The following is a 25,342-nucleotide window of genomic DNA, read 5'->3' on the forward strand; positions in this document are numbered from 1 at the left end:
AGAATGCGCCAACACAGAAACGACGTCAGGAACATGGAAATGCAACGCAATGCCCTTGCAGAGCATTGCGAGAAGCACGACCACAAAATTGACTTCGAGGGCGCTTCCATCATAGAAACGGAAAGGAATCTGGGAAGGAGGCTCTTACTCGAGTCGTGGCACATCCAGAACACACCTGCGAATGTGAACCGGTCCCTCGGAACAATGCCTCCGATCTACGTGCACGGCCTCCGGAACGTGAGGGAAAGAGAAAGGCGGAGCCAAAAACAAGCCGCGACGAAGCCTCCCTGATCAGCACAGTGACCCCTGAAGAAGAGACCAAGCCGGTCTCGAAACGTCGGGTTTCCTCCAAGAATTTGTGGCTGGAGGTATTTCAACTTCTTAATTCTTCCACCCAGCCAGACAGACTTCTGTCGAAATGTTTACTAAGGTGTCTAACATGGCTGCGGTTGCTGTCATCGAAGACTAGCCGATGCCGCAAAAGTCCGTGGCTAGGGGCATGCCTTCTGTCTGGGCCGCCCAGAGTGCGCGCAACGCGGCTTCACGATTCACTGTCGTGAGAACATCGGAAAATGCTGCATCGCGACAACGTTACAAGAACGAGCTGTATCGCAAGCGAGCACTTGAACACGGCCCCACTTTCCGGACGTCTCCGGAGCGGACGTCTCCGCTCAGTGCAGCAAGGAGCGCGGTACATCATTCATAATTGCCTGCCGTGTTCTCACAACTGCTAGGGGATAATTGACGGGAAAACATGGGACCTAATCGAACACTCCGTGTCTGCCAAGGTCACTCGCGTTAGCCATTGCTGACGAATTTGAAACCCAAGTCTCCATCCCACCGAGACCTTCGACCACTACGGTACAGCCAAAATCGGCTGAAAGAATTATGTTTGCCACATCTTCAATACAAGTCTCAGCGTAGCCGAATCCGACCACCGCGGCACAGACGATAGCGTCCGTCATTCATTTTCGGAAGCTCCACTTGCTCGCGCTGCGGCCGAGTTGAATGAAGTAGTGTGATACCAAGGCTCAGGCGCTCGCAGTGGGAGCGAGGAGAAAAAGGAGAAGACGAAAATCAGAATGAAACATCCGGCTCCGAGAAAGGGTGTTGTGTCTTTTTCTATGTGAAATATCAAACACTTTCGTTTTCGTTTTAAACGTTACCGAAAAGCTTGCCCCTGGGCACCTGGGAAGCCACATTACGAACTAGCTGCCAGTATCAAAATGAGAGAGAGAGTAAACGTTTATTAGCAATTCCTTAAACCTTACAGCTCAAGTGGGTGGCCCCTTTCGTGCAGTGCTCTACTGGGTAGAGCGAATCGACGGGCCTGGTCCAGGGTTGCCAGTTGGCTTCCCAAGGCCTGATCCAAGAGTCGCGCCTCGCACGACCAGAGTGGTAATGTGTGTCGTATTGGTACAGCGCAGCTCAGTTTTAGCATGAAGAAAAGAGGCAACAGCGAAGAAGGAAACACAGACAACAGGATGAGCGCTAATACGATATTATAATGCACCAACTTGCCCAATCTGCAGTACTTGTAGGTAATGTGTGTTTTTATGAGCGCCGAGTTCCCCGCCACAGGACGTGAGGGACAGCTGTATGTTACGTGTGTCAGTGTTGGTATCCCTCTGCACCAGGGGCACTCATCGAGATATTCGGAAAGGTGTACCTTAGAAAGCGTGTGTAGGTTGGGGTATATGTTATCTGTAGTCAGAAGTCCGGCGGAATCCCGTCTGGTCGGAGACAAACATGGTGGAATATAACAAAAACGTCGACCAAGGTAAACTACACAAAAATTAAAAAGACGACGTTTCGGCTCCCCACACGGGAGCCTTGTTCACAATGACCATTGTGAACAAGACTTCCGTGTGGGGAGCCGAAACGTCGTCATTTTAATTTTTGTGTATTTTAGCTTATTCTGAACAAGGCTCCCGTGTGGGGAGCCGAAACGTCGTCTTTTTATTTTTTGTGTATTTTACCATGGTCGGAGTTTTTGTTTTATTGTATCATATATGTTATCTGCAGTCGGCGCCAGTCTCTAGATTGCTCTCTATTCAGTTTCAGGTGAGGTGGTGCCATGGTGCTCCAGCCGGTGAGCTTGGAGGATGTCGGCTCGACCGGTTAGTCACTCATCGTCGGCAGAGACTATGGCTTCGTCGACAGGCGCGTCCGTCGCTCGGTATGTACTTGCGTGAGCGTGTTGGTCGGCCCGTTCATTCCCTGACGCACCCATATGTGCCAGGCACGAAATGATGCCGTGGTCAGATGCTATGGGAGAATTTAGGATTTTAAGAACAGTGCGTGGTAGTGTGCCATGCATGCACACTCGACATGCATTAGAGTCCAAGCTTTCGTGCTTAGCAAACAGCATTTTGCTACTGTAAAGGCGTTTATTGACGGCACTAGGCGACGATGCACAACGACGACAGTCAAGACGAAGCACGGACTCTTAGCACGAGGGGCGTGCTCTGAGAGACGAGCCGAAGAGGACGACCCACTAGAAGGCGCTCGAGAGGACGACCCATTACAGAGTTACAGCGCTTCGCTTCAATTACCCAGCGTACACGAAAAGGGAGCCGCCTGGCGACCTAAAAGCTTGTCACTATGAGCGGGTCATGGTAGGGCTTGACGCGCTCGACGTTGACAGTTTCACAATTTCACACCCTCAACGGCGCATTCCCGAAGATTGTTCAATGGGTTCGATCAGGTAGTTGACCGGGGATGTGTATTCGACGGCACGGTAGGGGCCTTCGTATTTCGGCAGCAGTTTTGAAGAGAGGCCAGTTGCAGTGGTAGGGACCGAGAGCCATACGAGCGCTCCAGGGAGGAACGCGGGCGCAGAAGTGGTGATGTCACCGCGAAAGCTCTTCTGCCGCTCTTGGTCATGCGTAGTAAAGGTCTTGGCAAGCTCTTCACACTAAGCAAATCTGGCTGTTGCAGAGATAGGCGCAGACTCAAATCGATCCGGCTTGTATGGAAGGATTGTGTCGATTGTGTGCGACGGGTGCCGGCCGTACAATAAGAAAAAGAATGAGAAACCAGTGGTGCTTCGGAAGGGCAGTATTGTAGGCATAGGTGACGAAGGGCAGACGGCATCCGCATTTGTGTGATTGGCGGCAACATACATGGAGAGCATGTCGCCGAGCGTGCGATGAAAGCGTTCGATGAGGCCATATAGCAGTAGTTTTGCGGTGAACAACGTTGACTCTTTGAGAATGGCTTCGACGACTTCCGACAAGAAGACACGGCCTCGATAGCCAAGCAACTCTTGGGGTGGAACGTGGCGCAACATGAATCGGTGGAGCAGGAAGGAGGCAACATCGCGTGCTGTAGCCGCTAGGAGGGCGGCAGTTTCGGCGTATCGCGTAAGGTGGTCCACAGCGACGATGGCCCAGAGGTTACCAGCCGACGTCAGAGGAAATGGCCCATACAAATCGATGCCAACGTGCCCAAATGGCCGGTCAGGGCAAGGTAATAGTTGTAGACCGGCTGGCGACACGTGCGTTGAAGGTTCTCGGCGTTGGCAATCGAAGCAGGAGCGAACGAACTTCTGCACGTAGCGGTACATCCCTCACCAAAAGTACCGTTGGCGAATGCGGTGATAAGTTTGCGATACTCCAGAGTACGCACACTGCAGATCAGCGTGGAACGATTCGCATATGTCAGAACGCAGACTGCGGGGTATTACTAGTAGCCACTGGCGGCCGTCGGCGTTGTAATTGGTTCGGTGAAGGAGGTCGTCGGGAATGACGAAATGGTGGGCCTGACGACGCAAGGCGCGAGTGGATGGTGTTGCCGATGAATCAGTGAGCAAGTTTACCAGCGAAGCGATCCATTGATTCTTGCCGTGTTCGGTAGCGATGGTGTGAATGTCGATGGAAGAAACGGCATTGGGAGACACTGAGCTGTGGGTATTGTGGTCAGGCAAAGGGGAGCGTGAGAGTGCGTTGGCGTCAGCATGCTGGCATTCGTTGTGGTACAGTACGCAGTAGTCCTGCAGGTGAACTGCCCCGCGAGCGCGGCGGCCTGAGAAAGCCTTCAATGAGAACAACCAGCATAGTGCATGGTCATCGGTGACATCAAATGCGGCGATCATACGAGTAAGGTCGGAACTTCGTAAGCGCCCAGATGATCGCCAGGTATTCCTTTTCGGTGACAGTGTAATTGGTCTCGGCTTTAGTAAGCGTATGACTTGCATATGCTACGACATATTCAGGAAACCCTGGTATGCCCTGCGCAAGGACAGCGCCGAGGCCAACACCGCTGGCGTGTGTGTACCTCTGTAGAGGCCGTAGGGTCGTAGTCAGGGGCGTAGCCAGAGATTTTTTTCGGGGGGGGGGGGGGTTCAACCATACATTTGTATGTTCGTGCGTGCATGTGTATGTGTGCGTGCATATATACCGAAGCAAAATTGAAAATTTTCCGGGAAGGTTTGAACCCCCCCACGCCCCCTTGGCTACGGCCCTGGTCGTAGTGGTGTAGTATGGGAGGCGACGTCAACAAACGACGGAGCTTTGCAAAAGCGTCATCGCACTCTGACGACCACGAATCGAGGGGCCCCTTACTTCCGAGGTGCTTCGTCAGCGGTGATATGATAGTAGCGAAGTTTCGAATGAAGCGCCGTATATAGGAACACAGTCCTACGAAACTGCGCAGTTCTTTGATGGACGTAGGTTTGGGGAACTTTGTCACGGCCCGAAGCATGGCTGCATCGGGGAGAATTCCGTCCTTGGACACGACGTAGCCGAGTATTGTCAGCTGCCGTGCTGCAAATCGGCACTTCTTTACATTCAGTTGCAGACCGGCGCCGCTCAAACGCGTCAAAACATGCCGCAGGCGTTGAAGATGCGTGGAGAAGTCCGGAGAGAAAACGACGACGCCGTCGAGGTAGCACAAGCACGTGTGCCATTTCACTTTGCGCAGAACGGTATCCATCATTCTCTCAAAGGTGGCGGGCGCATTACACAGCCCAAACGGTATGACGTTGAATTCGTACAAGCCGTCGGGCGTGACAAAGGCGGCCTTCGGTCAAGCGTCATCAGTCATAGGTACTTGCCTGCACCCTGAACTCAAATCGAGAGATCAAAAGAATTGTCCTCCTTGCAGGCTGTCATTCACGTCGTCTATTCGCGGTAGTGGATACACGTTCTTACGAATGATCTTCTTGAGTCGTCGGTAGTCCACACAGAACCGCACAGAACCGTCCTTCTTCGCAACAAGAACGACAGGAGACGCCCAAGGGCTGTTAGAGGGTCTAATAACATCGGGTCGAAGCATGTCGTCGACTTGCTCGTTGATTACACGGCATTCTGTGGAAGATACGCGATATGGACGTTGCCGCCAACGTTACTAGAACAAACTCAGTTCCAAAGCTCCGTATCTCCTCCAGCGGAGGAGGGTGGTCCGAACGGCGGTCGCGAGAACCAGCGGCGCTGCAGTTCCGTCTTGCGCCACTATCGGCGCGTCGTCTGCTGCCACGGCATATAACGCTGCGGTCCGCCGCGCAGTTGCTCGCGGCAACTGCGCGGCAACTTTATTATTGTACTAGTTAGGTGGACACTTAGGTGGATATGCATAAGGTCGTCTGTTTGCATTGGCCCGCGTACGTTGTTCATTAATTGGCTAAGAATCGATGTTCGGTCTATATTGCCACGCCCACTTCTTGTTTCATTTTGATGTATTCGAGTTTGACCAGAAAGGACGGTTATCAACGCTCGACACTGTCCGCGAAGCAGAGTTGGAGAAGCTTCGCGATTGTAGTAGATCGTTTTGGTAAGATTGCGCGCTGCACGCGAATGTTCCAGCTTTGTCGAGAGATAACGCCACCACCAGCGATATCGCTTGAAAGTTCGATAGCGCCTGTATAAAAGCCGACGCGCTTGACCGCTTGTCAGTTGATCGACGGTCGACGCTCTGTTCGCCGCTATCAGTGTATTGCTGTAGTTTGGCTTTCAGTTTCCCGGCCACAAGTTCGGCCAAATAAAGAGTTTCATCTCGGACCAGCTGACTGCTGCCTTCGTCGACGTCACGACCCTGTGACAATATTTTCAAGAGCTGTCTACATTGCGCTTAACTTCCAAGCATAGGAGTTTCTAAGCGAATGAATGTTTTCAGAGTAATTTTTATAACTACCACCACAATTTTAGCCGCTGCCGTCATATCTAGACCAAGAACAACCCAACACGTTTGTAAAAGCCTTTATAGTGCACAAAGAAGCGTACTTACTCGAGATACAAAAACGTTCTAGAAAAACAGTACTCATGTTTCTAAAATTTATTGAAAAAAACTTTCTCGAAAAACATCACCAATGCTTTGCAATGTTTACAAGACAAGTTTTCGCGACGGTTAAAAGGATACTGACCCAAAATCGGAAGATTTTACGAGAACTCGGTAAATGAAATCTCAGTGTGCGATTACATCGAATAGATGTCATCTCTGAGCAATTTTTTCAGCGAATAGTTGTATTTTCGGTGTCTCATCTTTCTACGTCGCATCCTTCTACGATGCCTTAAACAATTCGAACAGATCGGCCGTGATGTGAGCACCGAGCAGTTATTCGCGCGTACTGTGTCGCTAGAAGAGTCGTCAGTATTCAACTTCAGTTTTTCAACTTCACCGAGCAGATGTTCCATGCCCGCAGCACTTTACACTGTACGAAAGCCGTTTGCGTTTCGTATTGTAGCCGTTCACTACGCAGTTAAACTGCTCGTCAACTACAATTATCTTTTGCACAAGTAAGTCTCCGTTCCCAAAGCAAAGTGCGGGATTGGGCTAGTTGGTATTCCATTATTAAACTGCTCAGCGCAAAGAAGTTGACGCGGTACACATAGAAAAGACGAGGACCAGCGCTGGTCCTCGTCTTTTCTATGTGTACCGTGTAAAATTTTTGCGCTGAGCAGCCCGTTCCCGAGCCGGCGAGTGTAAAATATTCCGCACATCTTGCTCAATACCTCGTCTTAAAATCTCTCGAAAATCCACTGCTTTGAAGGCATAGCGACAGCTGACAACTGATCGAATGTTAGTGTGATGCAACTCTCAGTCTCGGTAGCGTATATAGGTAATCGCCTGCCTTTAGTTTTGCTGTTCTATTTCTGGCGGCTCCTCCTAATTGGGCACTGGGCTTTCGCGGGACGCCGTGCGTTTTGGGGGGGAATTACGCCTAAACCCCGAACATTTTGGTTTTGAAATGTGGGGTGGAAGTGCTGGGAACAAGCGCGGCACGGCACCTGGCGCGAGTTCCCACTTTCCACGTGGGATCAAAACTTCTTGTCTCGCAACGACACGACGATAGTGCTTTACAATGTCGTCACTCTCAATAGAGTGTACTAAAGCAGGGGAGTGCCCGGAACGAGCTTCAAAAAGTGAAGCCCAAAGAGGGTCAATCCGCTTGTAGCGCTGCGATCGGTAGTCTGCAATGTGTCGTTGTTTAAAGAGTTGCGCGCGGCTCCGCGAAAGTGGTGCAGTGGTACGATCCCCGCTTCCCACTCAAAATGCCCGGGTTCGAATCGCAGCTGTACAGGGTGGGTTTTTATTCGTAGTGTCTACCTTCATAGCTGTACTGGTTTCCCTTACTTTCTTAAAACTAGCTTCTGTTGCTACGTATTGCTGCAAAAAGTAACGCAAAATGAGAAGTAAAATAAAAAAATTCACAGTTAACAGTTATTTGCAGCACCATCTCGTGGGATTCAATCTCGGGGGCCATACCTTATGTTTTTGTTGAATTCCGCGGGATGGCGCTTCAAATAACTACGCTCACTGTGAATTTTTTTTTCTATTTTACTTCTCATTTTGCGTTACTTTTTGTAGCAATACATAGCAACTGAAGCTAGTTTTAAGAAAGTAAGGGAAACCAATACAGCTATGAAGGTAGACACTACGAAAAAAACACACCCTGTACAGCTGCGATTCGAACCCGGGCCTTTTGAGTGGGAAGCGAGGATTGTACCACTGCACCACTTTCGCGGAGCCGCGCGCAACTCTTTAAACAACGACACATTGCAGACTACCGATCGCAGCGCTACAAGCGGATTGACCCTGTTTGGGCTTCACTTTCTATACATTGGTGCTGCGGCCGTTCCGAGCACTCCCCTGTTCTAGTACACTCTACTCTCAAAATGCACGTCACAGACCTTGCATTTCGCAGTAAGTTTTCTATCTTTGCGATGCAAAGCTTGAATGGCGTAGGGTCTTTTGCAGGTCCGAAGAAGTGTCGTGAAGCGGAGTCGTCGTTGCGGTAGCCGCTCTTGCAGCCCGGCGCAAAGCAAGTCGGCATACCGCACTGTGAATCTGTTCGCCCTCGTTACGCTTCGTACATCATGCACGTGTCTCCGTACAAGACGCTAAGCCTGGTCAAGAACAGTCGCAAAAATGACGAGCTAACAAAGCGCAGACGACGCTGTAACCCACGTGCGCTCGTACATCGGCGGCGCCGATCACAACAAGCGCCAGCCGCGGGAGCTAGACGTGACTGCAGCGCCACTAGTTCTCACGACCGCAACACGGACCACCTCTCCGGCGGAGCTTTTAAACTGAGTTTGTTCTAGTAACGTTGGTTGCCGCGTTTGTTGTCCCTGGGTTGTCTCCAACGGCGTGCTCATGCAGAATGCCTCGTAACAATATCGTCCTGAGTATCTTCCAACTCGCCCAATTCAATAATGGGTTCCTAGGGCGCACTAGTTGGCTCAGGAACAGTACGGCAGTAAAGCGCAAAATACAGGACAGGGAAGCACGCAGGACACAGCGATGAATATCAACTGATTTTAAGTGCGTAGCATTCTAGGGGCCCGACAATCGTCTGCCCAGCATGCGGTCGTCGTCGACTCATGTCGCTTGGCGTCACGAAGTCAAAACCATTTATAGCGTAACCACGTATAGCATAGCCATGTATAGTACAGCAAAACAAGGGGGAGGAAAAGGGAAGTGAGGTTGACGAGGAGTGACGTGAGGGCGAGGAGGAGGAGGTAAAGGAGGAACAAAGAGGGTAAATCATAGCGCAGCCATGTATTGCGTCAAGCAGGCAAAACCATGTATAGCATAGCCATCTAAGTATGGTGTAGTAAGGGTGCGAGGAATGAAGGTGAGGGTGATGAGGAGCGAAATGAGGAGAGGAAAGGATAAAGCATTGCATAGCCATGTACGGCGCTACGCAGGCAAAACCATGTCATGTATAGCCCAGTCTTGTATAGCATAGTTATGTATATTCAGGATAGCACGGGGGCGGGAAAGGGGAAGTGAGGCTGAGGAGGAGTTATGTGAGGGGGGAGCATGGAAATGGGGAGGGGAGAACGTACATCATATCATAGTCTGCATAGTATAGCATAGTCATGTGTAGTGTAGTATACCAAGAGGTGAAAAAGGGGAAAAAAAGGGGGGGGGGGAGGGAAAAAGAAAGGGGACGTCAAGGACCTGAAAAATTACAGGCCCATCAGCTTACTGTCCGTTGTCTACAAGCTATTTACAAAAGTAACTGCAAAAGTACTTGCCGCGCTGCGCTCGGCGCCTTTGTTGCCCGAACGCACGTGTGCAGCGGCGCGCTACTTCACGCGAGGCGACGGCAAACGCGGCCCTGGGGCTCGCTAAGTCCGAACCCACGCTAGTGGCCGTACTCCTGTGAGATACCAGCACACTACAGAGCATGTCAGAATTATGATAAATTCGACGTCGTACAGAGCATCCTGAATCATGACGCGGGCTGTGCAAACCGCTGTAGGGTGAATACTTTGAGCGCTGGCTGCACGGAGTGGAGAGCCCGGAAAGTGGCGTCGTCTCTTTTCGCAGAATTGGCTAAGTTTTGCGTCCATAACGGATACGGCGGCTCCAGTGTTCACAAGGGCAGATGCGCGAACACCGTCCACAAACACATCTATTAGGAACGATGAGCTGCGCTGAGGGCTTTCGCAGTTCGATAGCGTCACAGCGACAACTAGTTTTCCTGGTCTAGAAGCGCCAGGGGCATCGAACGGGGACCGAAGGTGTTGTGAGGGCGCAGCACCTCCACCAAATTGAAAATGCGTTTATTGACGGCGCTACGCGACGATGCACAACGGCAACAGTCAAGACAGAGCACGAAGTCTCAGCACGAAGGGCGTGCTCTCAGAGAAGAGCCGAAGAGGACGACCCACTAAAACGCGCTCGAGAGGACGACCCATTAAAGAGTTACAACGCTTCGCTACACTACGATTAAAAATTTCTATGTATACTTTATAATATGAGAATAAAAACCCGCATGTTGTATGTAATAAGCAACATTGTCTGAATCTTTTGTTCTTGGTGAATCCTACTAGTGAATCGACATATGAAATAGCCAAAGCTGCTGTATTCTCTGTCAGTTTTAAACATGTTCCACACAAATAAAATCACCTTGTATAAAACCAGGGAATACATTTGCCATAACAACGTTTCAAGCTCACATTCAGAATGCTCGTTGTTTGATTTTTCGGGGTGATCTTGGCTTTCTTGCATGCATAGCCGCATCTGTGTCCTAGGGAGTAGTTCGCTGGCCGGTTGTCCACCACTGGACCCGGAGCACATGGAGTGTACCAGAGACCATGCACGCCCACGGCCACAGCGCGCTTAGTCTTTGAAGGCCACCTATCGCTGTAGGATGGTAGGATGGTAAAAGCGGGCCCCTGCAAAGAGCAAGTAGAATGGGTCACTCTAAGCAAGAGATTGTACGTTTCGATCGTCACGAGTGAAATTTAGACAGTTGAACCGGCTACAAACCGTTTCATATGATCGCTGCATTCAGTATAGCGTTAAACTGTTTCCTTTAATAAGCGAAGCTTGTTATGAGTTACAGGTCTCGGTAGCGGCGTTGTCGTACGCAAAAAACCCGGTTCGGGTGGCCTCAAGTGCGCAATTGTGTTATTTGTTTATTTATATTAAATTACTGTGAATCCTTTAATGGGATCGTTACCGGTGTGGGAAGGAGAAACATCTGGCGTCTTTCGTTAAGCAGCTGGCGTCTTTTCGTTTTGCTTTAGAAACACCTGGCGTCTTTTCGTTTTGCTTTTAGAAAAACATCTGGCGTTTTTCGTTGGTTTGTTTCATCAATCAACGGCGTTTTGAACAAAATTTTTATTGTTTAATCACGCACAGGAGAAATCTCACCAGGCACTACCTTGGAGGTAAACAATGGCTGCTAATGGGAATGAGAAACAGAAGAAGTCGGCTTTTAGCTAACACTTACACTTCTACTTCTACTAACGTTTCCTACTGGAACATGCCAATGGCTGCTAATGGGGAATGAGAGACAGAAGAATTCGGCTTTTAGTTAACGCGCACGCTGCGAATTTTTTATTGTTCAACAACGCACAGGAGAAATCTCCCACCGGCACCACATTGGAGGTCAAGATCTGGTACTAGCGTTAAGACTGGTTACGCACTACGACGGGGACGAACGGGTGCCGCTTTAGGGAGCTTCGGCCCTAAACACTAAAAAAAATGCATTGCGGGCACGCCCTGGTGACCACGCTGGCTTGTCACTTCTTCGTCTTCCCCGCTCTTTCGGAAAATATTTAACAGCTCCCGGCCGAACAATATGCGCGGGCTTGCTTCTTTCAAGACGATTGTTTATGAGGTATCGAAGCTTGCACAGCAGAGAATTCATGCTTTTAATCTCTAGACGTGAGCTGAGCGAGGTCCTTGAAGGTGCTCTCGTCGCCACCGGCTACCGAGATTGCTTAGCACGTGTTCTCTGTATTTTGACATTCGCATTCACGTTACCTTATTTCAGCATTCATCGTCAAAACAAATCTTAGGACAGGAGAAAAAATTGGGGGATGCTTAAGCTTCGCCTTTAAGAGCTGGACACGATAGCGATATCCTGCCCCTAGTGCGTACTTTGCCACTTAGTACATACTTCTTATTGTATGTTTTTACTCGAGAAGTTCATATTGTACATTACTGCAATGTAATTGACAAAGTACAAAGTGGTCGCATAGCCGCAGCACGCTGAGCTTTGGTGTCTGCCTTCTCTGCCTCCGTCTTGCGTGGCCGCCCTCGTTGTCGTGCGCCACTTGACACGGATGCCCCACCAAAACACCAAAACTCGCCGATGAAGAAGACACCGCAGTGCGGTTGGCGCTTGTAGACGACACAAAATTCATCACAAGCGTGTCAAGAGCGCGGTGGCGTGAGAAAATGTGTGTGCGCCTGTCATTTTTTTCGAAGCATCATTGCACCCACTACGTGTGTGTAACAGAATGAACGCACTAAGGTGTGTGTCTTACGTAATGGGTAGCATGCTTTAAACCAGGAGCAATTATGCGCGAGATAAATTTACGAAGTTGCGATGCACCCACTACGTGGTCTTAAGGGAATACGCGCAGTACTGTGTGTGCCTTTTATAATGGGTGGCTGGCTTTAAACAATGAAGTCGTTATGACATTCACGTGGTTCGACGCCCGATGGCAATATTTGCTTGTACCACGCAATATTACTGCGGTATTACATCTCGTCCCGTGACACCTGTATACAGGACGCGTAGGTTTGCGAAGCATGAAAGTACTTTCAGTGCAGTTTCAAGCAGAGGTGTGATTGTGCCGTAGAACAGGCCTGCTTGCCACGCAGGTGGCCTGTGTTCGATTCTCACGCGGACCCAACATTATTATTATTTATTTTATTTGCAGCTTTCTTGATTTTTCTGTCACGGACAAGATGATGGTTTTTCGCTCACAACCAACGACGGCTACACTGACGCCGACGGCAGAATTTCTGCGAAACGAGCTGTTTAACGGTATCGCGTTAAAAAGCCGCTATTAAAGCGGCTTGACAAAGGCTCCTGCCCCTACATGATTTGGCAGCAGACAGGCAACAGTTTTTACACGTGAATAAATGAAAAAAAAAACTGCACTGCATCGATATACAGATTATCTCTGGGAAAACATTACAGATAGAACACTGACATGCGTTCTACAAATATACAGCATTGCGAGCAGTTCTTCTTTTTTGAACATACACACCAAGAAACACTTCTGATTTCTTGCGAACAGTGCACATTTCAGGCACGACTAAGAAAATACTGCTTCAGCGTTAGACTTATGTATTCCCCTTCAAGGTTGTTGTTAAGTATTACTGATATCCGGCTCGGTAGCTTGTCTTTTCCATGACTGCTTCGTGAAGAAGGGACGGCCCAAGTTTCTCGATCTGGAATGTTATATTTGAGGTGATGCGGTTTGCTTAGATTAGACAGACAAATAAATACTGTGAGGCCTCGTTTTACGCTTTCTTTATATTTCATTGCATGGTTAAACTCACAATTGTAATAAAATGGGAGAATATTAAACTGAGAAAATGATGTATTAGTATGGCTGTCATAAGAAATACACGCAACGTGGCGCAATTCTTTTTTGTAAAAGAAATAACTACTGAATGTTTTTCTGTGACGTTGTTCCCCATACTAGATTATTAATTTCCATCTTCGATGAAGTATTTTGCGTGAGAACTCTGTCTCTTCGCAATCGTTCAAACAATGTGGAGAAAACATAACCAATCTTTGGTCTTTCAGCACTTAGGCCGTCGAAGGGTACTTATCTTCTAAGAGTTGGATGTGGAGTTGCAGAGTTGCGGCAAGGTGGAGAGGGCGGCTGCAGGCAGCGAAAGGAAGCATCGCTATGCGCAGTCTTCAAATTTAGAAGACCTTTCCTCAAACAAAAATAACAAAATGCGTCTCGTTCGTGTTTGGCCAGCGACACGTGAAGAAAGGCTTTTTCGATATCGGCGGAAATTTTAACCTTCGAACAGCAAAACTTCAGCAGTAAATCAAGGCTGCTGACGTCCAAATTCGGTCCTGTGCACAAGACACCGTCGAGGGAAGGTGAGTCCGAATCACGAGACGAGGCGTCGAATGCCCGTTTAGTTCTGTGGCGTCTCACTACATCTCGGTGTTAAAAAATTCATAAACATGGAGTGTGCTAGAGCCGACGTTTCGACAAGCGGACTTGTCTGCTTCAAGGCTGCCGTCTCCGCGACACATGTAGGTGTGTCTTAGGTTCACACATACTGTCTGTTGTGGCCTGCTCAGCAAACTCATTGTTGTAGCAGGGGATTATCGAAGAACCACGTTCCATGTGTAGCTCTGACTATCGACGTAGCCGTCTCTGCAGAGACTCCAACCTCTTGAAAGCTGCACCCCTGTTTGTCTTTAATCTGGGAACAATCGCTGCGTCCAGGCAGTTCAACTTGATGGCGTTAACTGTTTCGAAGAGTTGATTCAACGGAGTTCTTCAGGCCGTATTTGTTATATTTCGAAAGTCCATCTTCGTTGACTTTCTCCCAGAAAGAGCACATCTGCTTGGGAACATCGCTTTTCTGTAGGCATATATTAAAGATCCTTATGGTTTCTGGCTTGTTGAGATTATTTATACTTCTGGTAGCTCCATGAAGCGTCCATCCCATTATTGTTTCGATGGAAGTCAAGGATTCGTTCAGTCACTAAATTTTCCCCCTGACAAGTCTTGAAAGGGGGAAAATTCTCCCTGAATTTTCCCCCTTCCTGGAATCGGTATAACACAAAAGTGAAACGTGTCTTCGCAGACGTAGTCAAGCGTTTCTTGGGCATTCTTTCGCCCAAAGGGCGAAGAAATGAATGCTATAGCAGCAAATTGTAATGTGACGCGAAGAACGGCAAGCAGCTCGAAACTTGCAACACGCTGCTCAAGCAGAAAGGACGTACGGAACGAACATACACAGGATGAAACTGTCACAGTTGTAACTTTGACAAAAGCGGCCGCTGCTTTCGGCTTTCGCAAAAGCGGCCGCTGCAGTGAGCGAAGTGACCTTCGTGCTCTGAACGCAAACTTGCGGTGAGAGCACAAGACGTACAAACCACCGCGATCACGGGATAAGCGCGCGCACGAGTGGGGACTCCCTGTAGAGGTGCGCGCTCAACGCGACGCGGGGGGCGACGATCTTTAAAGCGCGCTCTGCGAGCCCTTCGTTCGATCTCGCTAGTGATAACGAAAACACGCTGATGTGCCACCGATGTCTGAGTACCGCCACCGCCAAATGGTGCATATAAATAGCTCGCCGTTAGCATGGCGAAGAACATGCCGTCTGTGGCCTAATCGTTTCGCGCCACGCGCTGCAGAGCGAGGGGTCGTAAGTTTGACTCCCGCTGACGGAACTTTTCCTTCTAGTTATTTCTTGGCCATCTGTTAAGTCTTGATACTTTAGAACGTCATATTCGTGAAGGAAATACGTCAGTGGAACCGTAGTGGCCCCGGCTTAAAACACTTCCGCGTTAAAAAACCAAGAGAAAGATCCGCCGCTGGGAATCGAACCCACGACGTTGCGGCCGCGACGGTAAGCGCCCGACGCTAAACCAACTAAGCTACCTGGCAGATGCTGGACACTTCACGAACGCGCCTTATATCCTTCACACATTCTGTCTCGCACAGTACTCTCTGTTGGCGGTGTAGGTAGGCGGGGCGGAGCGGGGAGGTGCTGCCGTCTGTGAGAGTTGAAAAGAACTAATGCGTCACGATCGACACTTACTAGCGCTTACCCCGAGATTGCGTGAGATATCGGAGGTCATGGTTAAAGCGCCTCGATACCAGCGAGGGACACTGGCCGCACTGGCGTCGCCGAGGCACCCTAGATGCTGTTACGTCTTTGCCTTTCACTTCGTGTGAGCGTGCGCCGGCTCGTCGGAGTAGTGCAGCTACCACATGCACCAACGAGATTTCTCCGCCACCGCTACTACAATTGCGAGAGCACCGACTAACAAAACTGCTGCAATACGCGTTGCAGAAAGGACGCGATTTCGACGGGCGAATGTCATGCCGTGGTGGAGCGAGACAGAGGACAGCGGGACGCACGCGTTTGCGGCTCAAGCTAGACATCTACGAACTAGGCGTCAACATGGGTGCGTCCACGCCAATCGGTGCTATAGCTGCCAAACACGAATAGACACTGTACAAGCTCAGATATATTGTGGGCATTCATTAGAGACATCTACCCTCTTCATACATGTTCATCATCATGGGTGTTCGTCGTCTTGATCGGTGGTGGGAACACTGCTTGATTGTGAGATCTGTGCCTCGGGTGTGGTCGCTTCACCGTGCCTTCGGGGCCTAATAAAGGTCGCGTTAACCGTTGCGTCACAATATCACTACTCAATAAGCACTACTTCTGTGTAGACACGTTTAACTTTCGTGTTATACCGATTCCTATGACAGAGGGATCAGCCATGTGTTTTTCTGTATCGCCGTCCTCGTAAAGCGTAAAAAGACACTGCACGCTACCACAGTGACACTGTCAGCTTCCCTGCGTCACCATAGGGCAGACGAACATAGAAAATTTTAGATGCGAAGCATCTTATAGCGGAGTTCAAACCGGTGGTAGAGGCGTGCGGCGTGACCACCCTTACTGCGCATGCGCAAGCCCTCTTCACTCCCTCTCTCCACACTCACTCTCCCCCTTTCCCCTCTCAACTTACCCTCTTCGCACCCCTCCTTTCCCCTTTCCCCCTCTCCTCTCCCTCTTTCCCTCACTCCCCTCTCTACCCCCACTCCCCCTCTCCACTCCCCCTCTAAAACACGGGCCCGAAATGCCGAAACGCTGCTTCGCATCGCCTCATGGTCCCCTTTAGCGGGAGATGGTGTAATTTTTTTACACTGCCAAGCTCTCTCACAGCTCTAATTCTTCATTATGGAAGAGCTATCTTTATAGATCTAGCTGTTAATGACACCTTATTTATTCATTTCGGGATACTTTCAATCGCATCAGGAATTCAAGGCTTACAAGAGTGGGTTAGAAGGGTACATGAAGTCACATAAATATACAATAGGTAGAAAATGTCATTGAACATAAGAATTTTGGAACTTCTTACTAATACATGACATTAACGGGCTACGGAAAGCTTATGAAAGGGTTGCAGACCTGAAGGTGTCATTTCTTCTGTGTTTATGTAGCAATAGAAAAGCATGCAAAAGAAGGGAGTGCTTACCAAGTTTCCCAAGTATGTGTCCTTCAAAGATGCCTCATCAAGGGCCGTAGGCAGGAAGGTTGGTGGTACCATGAAACACTCTTTAAAGTTAATGTTCGGCGTTCGGAAAAACCCCATGAAAACGAAGACATCCAACGATACCTCATTCCTGCGTGAAAACGTTCGTATCAGGTATCGAGTCTTCTTTACCGCAAATGCAGACATGCGAGTGAACGTTCCTTTCTGCACCCTCCGCCAAAGAAACGTTATTCTGAATGATGCGCTGCGCACTGATCATGCACTCAGAGCTCAGCGCAGATCACAAAAATTGGCGGGGGGGGGGGGTCGCAATAATCTTTACAAGTGTGAAATGATATTTATAGCCAAAACTTTTGTAAGTGCGAGACGAAACTTCCAAATATACAAATTCTTATCGAAAAGTGGTATATGTAAATGTTTCCGCCATTTATTAAAGATATTGTCACGGGAATCAGAAATACACTGAAGAAACAGAAGCGGGTATGTTACAATATTTACAAGTAGCTGTGGCACCGAATGGCTGCCAGCATCTCGCGCCGCATTCCAGCTTCTTCTTTGTCTCTTTGTCCCTGGGTTGTCTCCCACGGCGTGCTCATGCAGAATGCCTCGTAACAATATCGTCATGAGTATCTTCCAACTCGCCCAATTCATTAATGGGTTCCTAGGCCGCACTAGTTGGCTCAGGAACAGTACGGCAGTAAAGCGCAAAATACAGGACAGGGAAGCACGCAGGAGACAGCGATGAATATCAACTGATTTTAAGTGCGTAGCATTCTAGGGGCCCGACAATCGCCTGCCCAGCATGCTGTCGTCGTCGACTCATGTCGCTTGGCGTCACGCAGTCAAAACCATTTATAGCGTAACCACGTATAGCATAGCCATGTATAGTACAGCAAAACAAGGGAGGGGAAAAGGGAAGTGAGGTTGACGAGGAGTGACGTGAGGGCGAGGAGGAGGAGGTAAAGGAGGAACAAAGAGGGTAAATCATAGCACAGCCATGTAATGCGTCAAGCAGGCAAAACCATGTATAGCATAGCCATCTAAGTATGGTGTAGTAAGGGTGCGAGGAATGAAGGTGAGGGTGATGGGGAGCGAAATGAGGAGAGGAAAGGATAAAGCATTGCATAGCCGTGTATGGCGCTACGCAGGCAAAACCATGTCATGTATAGCCCAGTCTTGTATAGCATAGTTATGTATATTCAGGATAGCACGGGGGCGGGAAAGGGGAAGTGAGGCTGAGGAGGAGTTATGTGAGAGGGGAGCATAGAAATGGGAAGGGGAAAATGTACATCATATCATAGTCTGCATAGTATAGCATAGTCATGTGTAGTGTAATATAGCAAGAGGTGAAAAAGGGGAAAAGGGGGGGGGAAGAAAGGGGACGTCAAGGACCTGAAAAATTACAGGCCCATCAGCTTACTGTCCGTTGTCTACAAGCTATTTACAAAAGTAACTGCTAACATAATTAATACGACATTAGAGTTCAATCAACCAAAGGACCAGGCAGGATTTCGTACAGGCTTCTCAACAATAGACCATATTCATACTGCCACGCCCACTTCTTGTCTTGTTTTGATGTATTCGGGTTTGACCGGCAGGGACGGTTATCAACGCTCGACGCTGTCCGCGAAGTAGTGTTCTAGAAGCGTCGCGATTGTAGTAGATCGGTTTGTTAAGATTGCGCCCCGCACGCGAATGTTCCAGTTTTGTCTAGAGATAACGCCGCCACCAGCGATATTGCTGGAAAGTTCGATAGCGCCTGTATAAAAGCCGACGCGCTTGATCGCTTGTGGGTTGATCGACGGACGACGCCCTGTTCGCCGCTATCATTGTACAGCGTGCATTGCTGTAGTCCTAGTTCTCATTTTCCGGCCACAAGTTCGGCCAAATAAACAGTTTCATCCTACAAACGCCGACTGCTGTGTTCGTCGACGTCACGACCACGTGACATTTGGTGGAGGTGCTACTGCTTCCATGATCCGGACGCCCCCGCGAAGCGCTGACCCAAGCCCAAGCCGCGAGGAGGACGACGGCAAAGAAAACCCGGATCGTCGAACAAGCCGCAGGCAGAAGGGACTGCAGCCAGAGTACGGGCTCCTTCCCGAAAACACCAGGCAGCCCCAGGTCCCAACACCGACCGCAGCGACGATGACCGACCCCGTGCAGCCTGCGCCGATACTTCTCCGGCACCCCAAGGAGCCGCCAACTTTCCGCGGGTCGTCATTCGAAGACCCGGAAACCTGGCTCGAGACCTTCGAAAGGGTCTCAGCGTTCAACAACTGGGACTCCGAGGACAAGCTGCGCCACGTCTACTTTTACCTGGAAGATGCAGCAAGGACCTGGTTCGAGAATCGGGAGTCCACTCTTCGAACCTGGGACGCCTTTCGCAGCGCTTTCCTGGAGACGTTCACAAGCGATACAGGAGCTATCGAACTTTCCAGCAATATCGCTGGTGGCAGCGTTATCTCTAGACAAAGCTGGAACATTCGCGTGCGGGACGCAATCTAACAAAAGGGCCGCAGCCTTGCTGGAGACACGGGTCCAACTTCCAAATGAAAGCGTGGCCATCTTTGCAGAGGAAATGACCCGGCTATTTCGCCACGCTGACCCTGCCATGCCCGAGGACAAGAAAGTCCGCTTCCTCATGCGAGGAGTAAAGGAACAGCTCTTCGCTGGACTTATGAGGAATCCGCCGAATACCGTCGAAGAATTTGTCTCCGAAGCAACAACAATCGAGAAAACGCTTGAGATGCGATCACGGCATTACAACCGCAGCTTCTCGACCACAAGCTACGCCGACGTTCAAGCACTAGGATCCGCCGACCTGCATGAGACGATTCGAGCAATCGTGCAAGAGGAGCTGCGAAAAATTCTACCTTCGTCGCAAGCTCAAGTGGATTCCATCGCCGACGTCGTGCGCCAGGAGATCCAGCATTCACTCGGTGCGCCTCAGCTAGCAGAGCCGCAGCCGCAAGCTATGAGCTATGCTGCTGCAGCCCGCCGTCATGCTCCTCCTCCACGCTGTTGGGTAACAGGTGTCTCAGCTTGCGACTGCTTCTGCGCAGAGCTGATAGACGGAGCGATCAAGGCGACGGTGAGTTAAGGCAAATTTATATACATATATACAGAGGCTTTACATATTCGGCGCTGGGGCCGACAGCTTATTGGGCTCGCACAGCGGTGCGACGACGACCCGGGACTTCTTCGTTCGCTGTCTCGCTGTCTCTCTCTCTCCGCGCAGCTTGGCTCTTTTATAGCCCTGGGCGATCGCTTGCATCAGCCAGGAGCGCGAAGCCTCCAATCAGGAACCGCCGTTGGTCGCTGGCTCGAACCGGATCCGCGGATGAGAGGGCTTGCCGCACGTTGCGGGAGAGATTTCCTTCGGTTGCGTCAGACGCAGCGCCGGAGTTGCCGGGGATTGCGTAAGGCTCCCGCCTCGTTGCATCAGCTGGTGTTGACGCTGGTTGCGTCAGACGCATCGCCGGAGTTACCGGGGATTGCGTAAGACTCCCGCCTCGTTGCATCAGCGGGTGTTGACGCTGGTTGCGTCAGACGTTTTACCAGCTTGAATGCCTTGTCGAAGCAAGGAAGTTTGGGTTGGGAGCCCTGGCATAACAGCACCCCCGCCGCCAGACCATGCGCCGGAAAGACGAGCTGCTTGCACGTGGCTCGGATGCCGGGCGCGCTCGTTCGCCAGGTCCACCCAGGTTCACCTCCAGGGCCATGGGGACATTCGGCTCCACGCTTAGTTCCGTGAACAGATCCCAGTCGCCAGGCCGGATCCCGGCTCCAGTGGCTTGTCGCCAAGATGTGTCGACTTGCTTTGCTCGTCTCTTGTGACGATCTTTCGTATCAGCACTTGTTGATCGTTCTGCAACTTGTCAAGAACAGTCCGACAACACACGACACAAGCAAGTGCCCTCGGTCACCTGACAGAACACCAGACCTAAATAGAATAATACATTCCTAACTACGTTTCTGTCGAAATTTCGTTCCCTCTTTATCAAGAGGCACATGTGGGACACCAAAACTCTTAAAAGCAGAACTCAAAATATTACACGTGTAACAAACGCAATGAAACAGAATTCAAAATAATGTTGGCCCCTTGAGATCACTCAGGACGGAAGCGCTCAGCTGAGGCCGCAATGAGGACAAAATTTTGCCCCAATTTGCCTGCGAAAAACCGAAAGGATAGCCGAAGACGGCACTGATTAGAACGCGCGACTCAATGCGTCTGCGTTCGCGTTTAGCTTTCCTTTCTTGTAACGAACGTTCAAGTTGTGCTGTTGGAGTATCATGCTCCACCTCAGTAACCGCCCGCTTTTGGACGACATGTTATTCAACCAGGTTAGAGGACAGTGGTCCATTTCGACCACAAACTTGGAACCAGAGACATAACAGGCCAGCTTTTGAACGGCCCACACGAGGCAGGCACATTCCTTTTCAGAGGTACTATATGCCTCTTCTCTGCAGCTCAGTTTTCGGCTTAAATACAAAACTGGTCTTTCGTGACCAGTGTCATCTTCCTGGCACAATATAGCTTCCATTCCGCGATCACTCGCGTCGCACTGAATGATAAAGCCCTTGGAAAAGTCGGGTGCCATGAGAACGGGTTTTTCGCTTAAGGCTTGTTTAAGCTTGCAAAACGCATTCTCTTTCTCCGAGTCCCATGTCACTTTAACTGGCTCCGACTTTCGAAGTGCGTCAGTTAGAGGGCTGGCAATGGTAGAGTAGTTTTGCACATAATGCTGATAGTATCCCGCTAGCCCTAAGAAAGCCCTTATCTCAGACTTGGTGGTTGGTCGTGGGTAGTTCACGACGGCGGCTACCTTGATCTCTGAAGGTCGACGCTGGCCACGCCCCACAACGTGTCCCAGGTAAGACACCTCGCCGCATCCTAGGTGACATTTAGCAGGTTTCGCTGTAAGACCCGCTTCTTTCAACTTGTTCAGCACCACTCGTAAATGTTCGACATGTTCGTCCCAGCTGTTCGAGAAGACGGCAACATCGTCGAGATATGGCAGTGCGAACTCAGACAGGCCATTAAGAACGCGGTCCATTAGACCCGAAAAGCAATAAGGCGCATTTTTCAGTCCAAAGCTCAGCATAAGTGGACGATACGTTCCGAATGGAGAAACGAACGCGGCGTATCGGCTAGCACGCTCGGTAAGGGGGACCTGCCAATAACCTCGCACGAGGTCTAGCGTGGAAATGTAGTTTGACTTTGAGACTGTTTCCACCCTTTCCTCTAGATTTGGTATCGGATAGGTCTGGTCTCGAGTTATGGCGTTAAGGCGCCGATAATCGATGCATGGCCTAGGATCCTTTCCCGGCAATTGAACCAATATTAGAGGAGATGTATAGTCACTCTCGCCCGGTATTATGACTCCCAACTCAAGCATTCAATCGATTTCCTCTTTCATGATCTGCTTCTGCACAGGGGAACATCGATATGGCTTACTACGGATTGGTTCCTCACATGTTAGCTCGATGTCGTGCTTAATAACCGTCGTTTTTCCGGGACGGCTGGAAAACACGTCTTTAAACTCAGAAACAATCCTTCTCAAGTCCTCCTTCTGGACTTGACTTAACCTTGGCTCCAGGTTCAACTGTTCCAACATCACCTCTGAACCCCTTTCGCTGACATCGCTAGAAGTCAGAATTTCTGCTCCTTCCTCCTCTGAAGCATTCAACAGCAGATTTACCACCGCCTGACGTTGAACGTACGGTTTCATCAAGTTGCTGTGATAAATTTTGGTAGACCGCTTTCCTAATTTCACTTCGTAGTTGGTATCGGAAAGCTTCGATATTACTTTAGCGGGCCCCTCCCAATGAACCTCAAGCTTGTTCTTCTTGGAAGGCCGCAGCAACATTACCTGACTTCCCACTTCGAAGGTACGTTTTTTTGCTGATTTGTCGTAGTATTCTTTCGACAATACTTGCGCTGCCTTCATGTGGCTCTCCACAAGATCTTTTGTTTTTCCGAGCCTCTGAAGGAGGTCGAGAACATAAGCAACTACACTCGGGTCCTCATCATATCCCTCCCAGGATTCGCGCAGCATTCGCAAAGGTGTTCTTAAGCTCCGGCCATATACAAGCTCTGCGGGACTAAAGCCAGTGCTCTCATGAGGAGCAGACCTCAAAGCAAACATAGCGGGAGGAATACATGCTTCCCAGTCGCATTTGTGCTCATAACAAAGAGCTCACAGTATACGTTTCAGAACTGAATGCATACGCTCTACCGGATTAGATTGTGGGTGATGGACCGAACTGTGCACCACCTTGATTCCACATTTATCCAAAAAGGTAGAGGTAAGGCAACTGGTGAAGACGCTGCCATTGTCGCATTGAATTTCAGAAGGAAATCCGACACGCGCGAATATCGAGAGCAGAGCGTCCACGACGTGTGGAGAATTGAGCTCCCTAAGAGGTACCGCTTCTGGAAATTTCGTTGCTACACAGAGGGCAGTCAGGATTTATCGACAACCTTGCCTTGACTCCGGCAATGGCCCAACAATGTCGATAACCAGGCGCCGAAAAGGTTCTGTTATAACTGGCACAAGCTTCATGGGAGCCTTCCACTTGTCTGTGGATTTCCCCACCCTCTGACAAGTGTCGCAAGAGCGCACAAAGTCTTCGGTATCTTTCCAGCATTTCGGCCAGTAAAACTCAAGGGAAACCCTAGCCTTGGTCTTCAAACCGAGATGCCCTGCCCACGCGTTTTCGTGCGCAAGTTCCAACAGCTGGCGACGATACTTTTGCGGTATCAAGAGTTGCTCATACCTGCGACCTTGTACATCTGTGTAGCTACGATACAATAGCCCAGATTTCTCATAAAAAGAAACATTCTTTTTCTTTACTCCCAATTTTACGCTTTCCATTAGCGCTTTTATGAAGATGTCTTCACGCTGCTCTCTAATGAGCGTCGCTCGATCAACCCTCGACAGCTCACACCAACTTTCAGCTACAGGCTTGAGCGTATTGCCCGCCTCGCCCAACGGCGCCACTTCGGTTTCTCCGCCGACGGAGACGACGCTACCCGCTTCAGCTGCAGGCGGCTCGAGTAACCCATCCCGAGAGTTTTCTGTCCGAGGCTCGCTCGACTCGCTGCCAAGGTCACGCAGCTCGGCCACTTTTGCCGGTGGTGGCGTACTACATGGAACGAGATGAAGTTCCTGTGAAAGCTTCCGCGCTTGCGATCGCGTGAGGGCCATGTACGCAACGCTGGGAAAGAACGATTTACCCTGTTCTTTGAGAAGCTGCTCCGAGTTGTTCGAAAAAAGATAAGGAAAACAATCTGGGAGAGCAGCAGACACAGCCGCTTCGGTGTGAAGCTTACCGAAAGAGCCTTCAATGATCACCGTAGCGATCGGTAAGCAAGTGCTCTGCTCCTCGGCGACTTGCCTGATCCATGCGCATTCTCCTGTCAAGTCGTTCGGAGACACTAATGCAGGATGGACAACGTCCATAGTTGCCGCTGAGTCTCGAAGTGCTCGACACGTTTTCCCATTGACACTAATCTCCTGAATATACGGTTCTAACAACCGCATGTTCTTTTCTGATTCACGGATCGTTGCGAAAGCAACCTTTTCTTTACAATTTACCGCGATGTGCCCTTCTTTTTTGCAATTGTAACAGATTAGCGGCTTCCGTGACTCAAACGCCCGTGTAGTATCAGTGCGCTGTTTGGGAAGCTCACTCGACTTGTGCGCTTCCGTCTGCCCTTCTCTCACAGTCTCCTTCGTAAAAGACGGGTCTTTTCTGAAATTACGGTGCGGAGCAGGTTTCCGGTCATCAGGTTTTTTTGAAAAGCCCTCTTTTCTCTCCGCTTTTTCAACATGCACGGCCCTACTGTGCAAGTTTCTACGAGTGTAGTACTCTTCAGCTAACTCTGCTGCCTTGCTTAGCTGTACTTCTCCAAGCTTATCCTGCAGCCAAAGCTTGACATCATCCTCGATACAGCGGTAGAATTGCTCCAATGCTATGCACTCTACCACTTTATCGCGATCGTCATAGACATCTTCGCCCTTGAGCCATTCAATTAAATCGGCTTTAAGACGAAACGCGAAGTCAACGTGTGACTCATTCCCCCTTTTTGCATACCGGAACCTTTGCCGGAAAGCCTCGGGTGACAATTTATATCTTCTCAACAGAGCCTCCTTAACCTCGTCATAGCTCTCAAACGCCTCCCTCGACAAGCACGTTATCACGTCGGATACTTCTCCGGGAAGTAGAGCTAACAGGTTCTGTGCCCAAAGAGACCGCTCGATGCCATTTCTATCGCAGACGTGTTCGAACTTTACGAGATACTTCGCCATGTCCTCGCCTACTACGAACGGTGGCAGTTGGTCCCGAATTCTATGTCCACTAGCCTGA

At 49.9% G+C, this 25,342-nt stretch overlaps 1 protein-coding gene across 1 annotated transcript in view; it reads right to left on the reverse strand.

Moving 5' to 3' along the window:
* Window positions 1–25,342, reverse strand: part of LOC119382077 (uncharacterized) — a 105,120-nt gene that overhangs the window by 23,078 nt on the left and 56,700 nt on the right. Inside the window, exons 4-5 of the mRNA XM_037649808.2 lie at window positions 16,949–17,096; window positions 10,410–10,628 (exon numbers count right to left, since the gene is read on the reverse strand). Coding sequence (XP_037505736.2) covers window positions 10,410–10,628; window positions 16,949–17,096 — 367 coding nt within the window. The remainder of the gene's footprint in view (window positions 1–10,409; window positions 10,629–16,948; window positions 17,097–25,342) is intronic.

Source organism: Rhipicephalus sanguineus, chromosome 2, assembly GCF_013339695.2.
Source record: "Rhipicephalus sanguineus isolate Rsan-2018 chromosome 2, BIME_Rsan_1.4, whole genome shotgun sequence".
In the NCBI taxonomy this organism is placed as follows: Eukaryota; Metazoa; Arthropoda; class Arachnida; order Ixodida; family Ixodidae; genus Rhipicephalus; species Rhipicephalus sanguineus.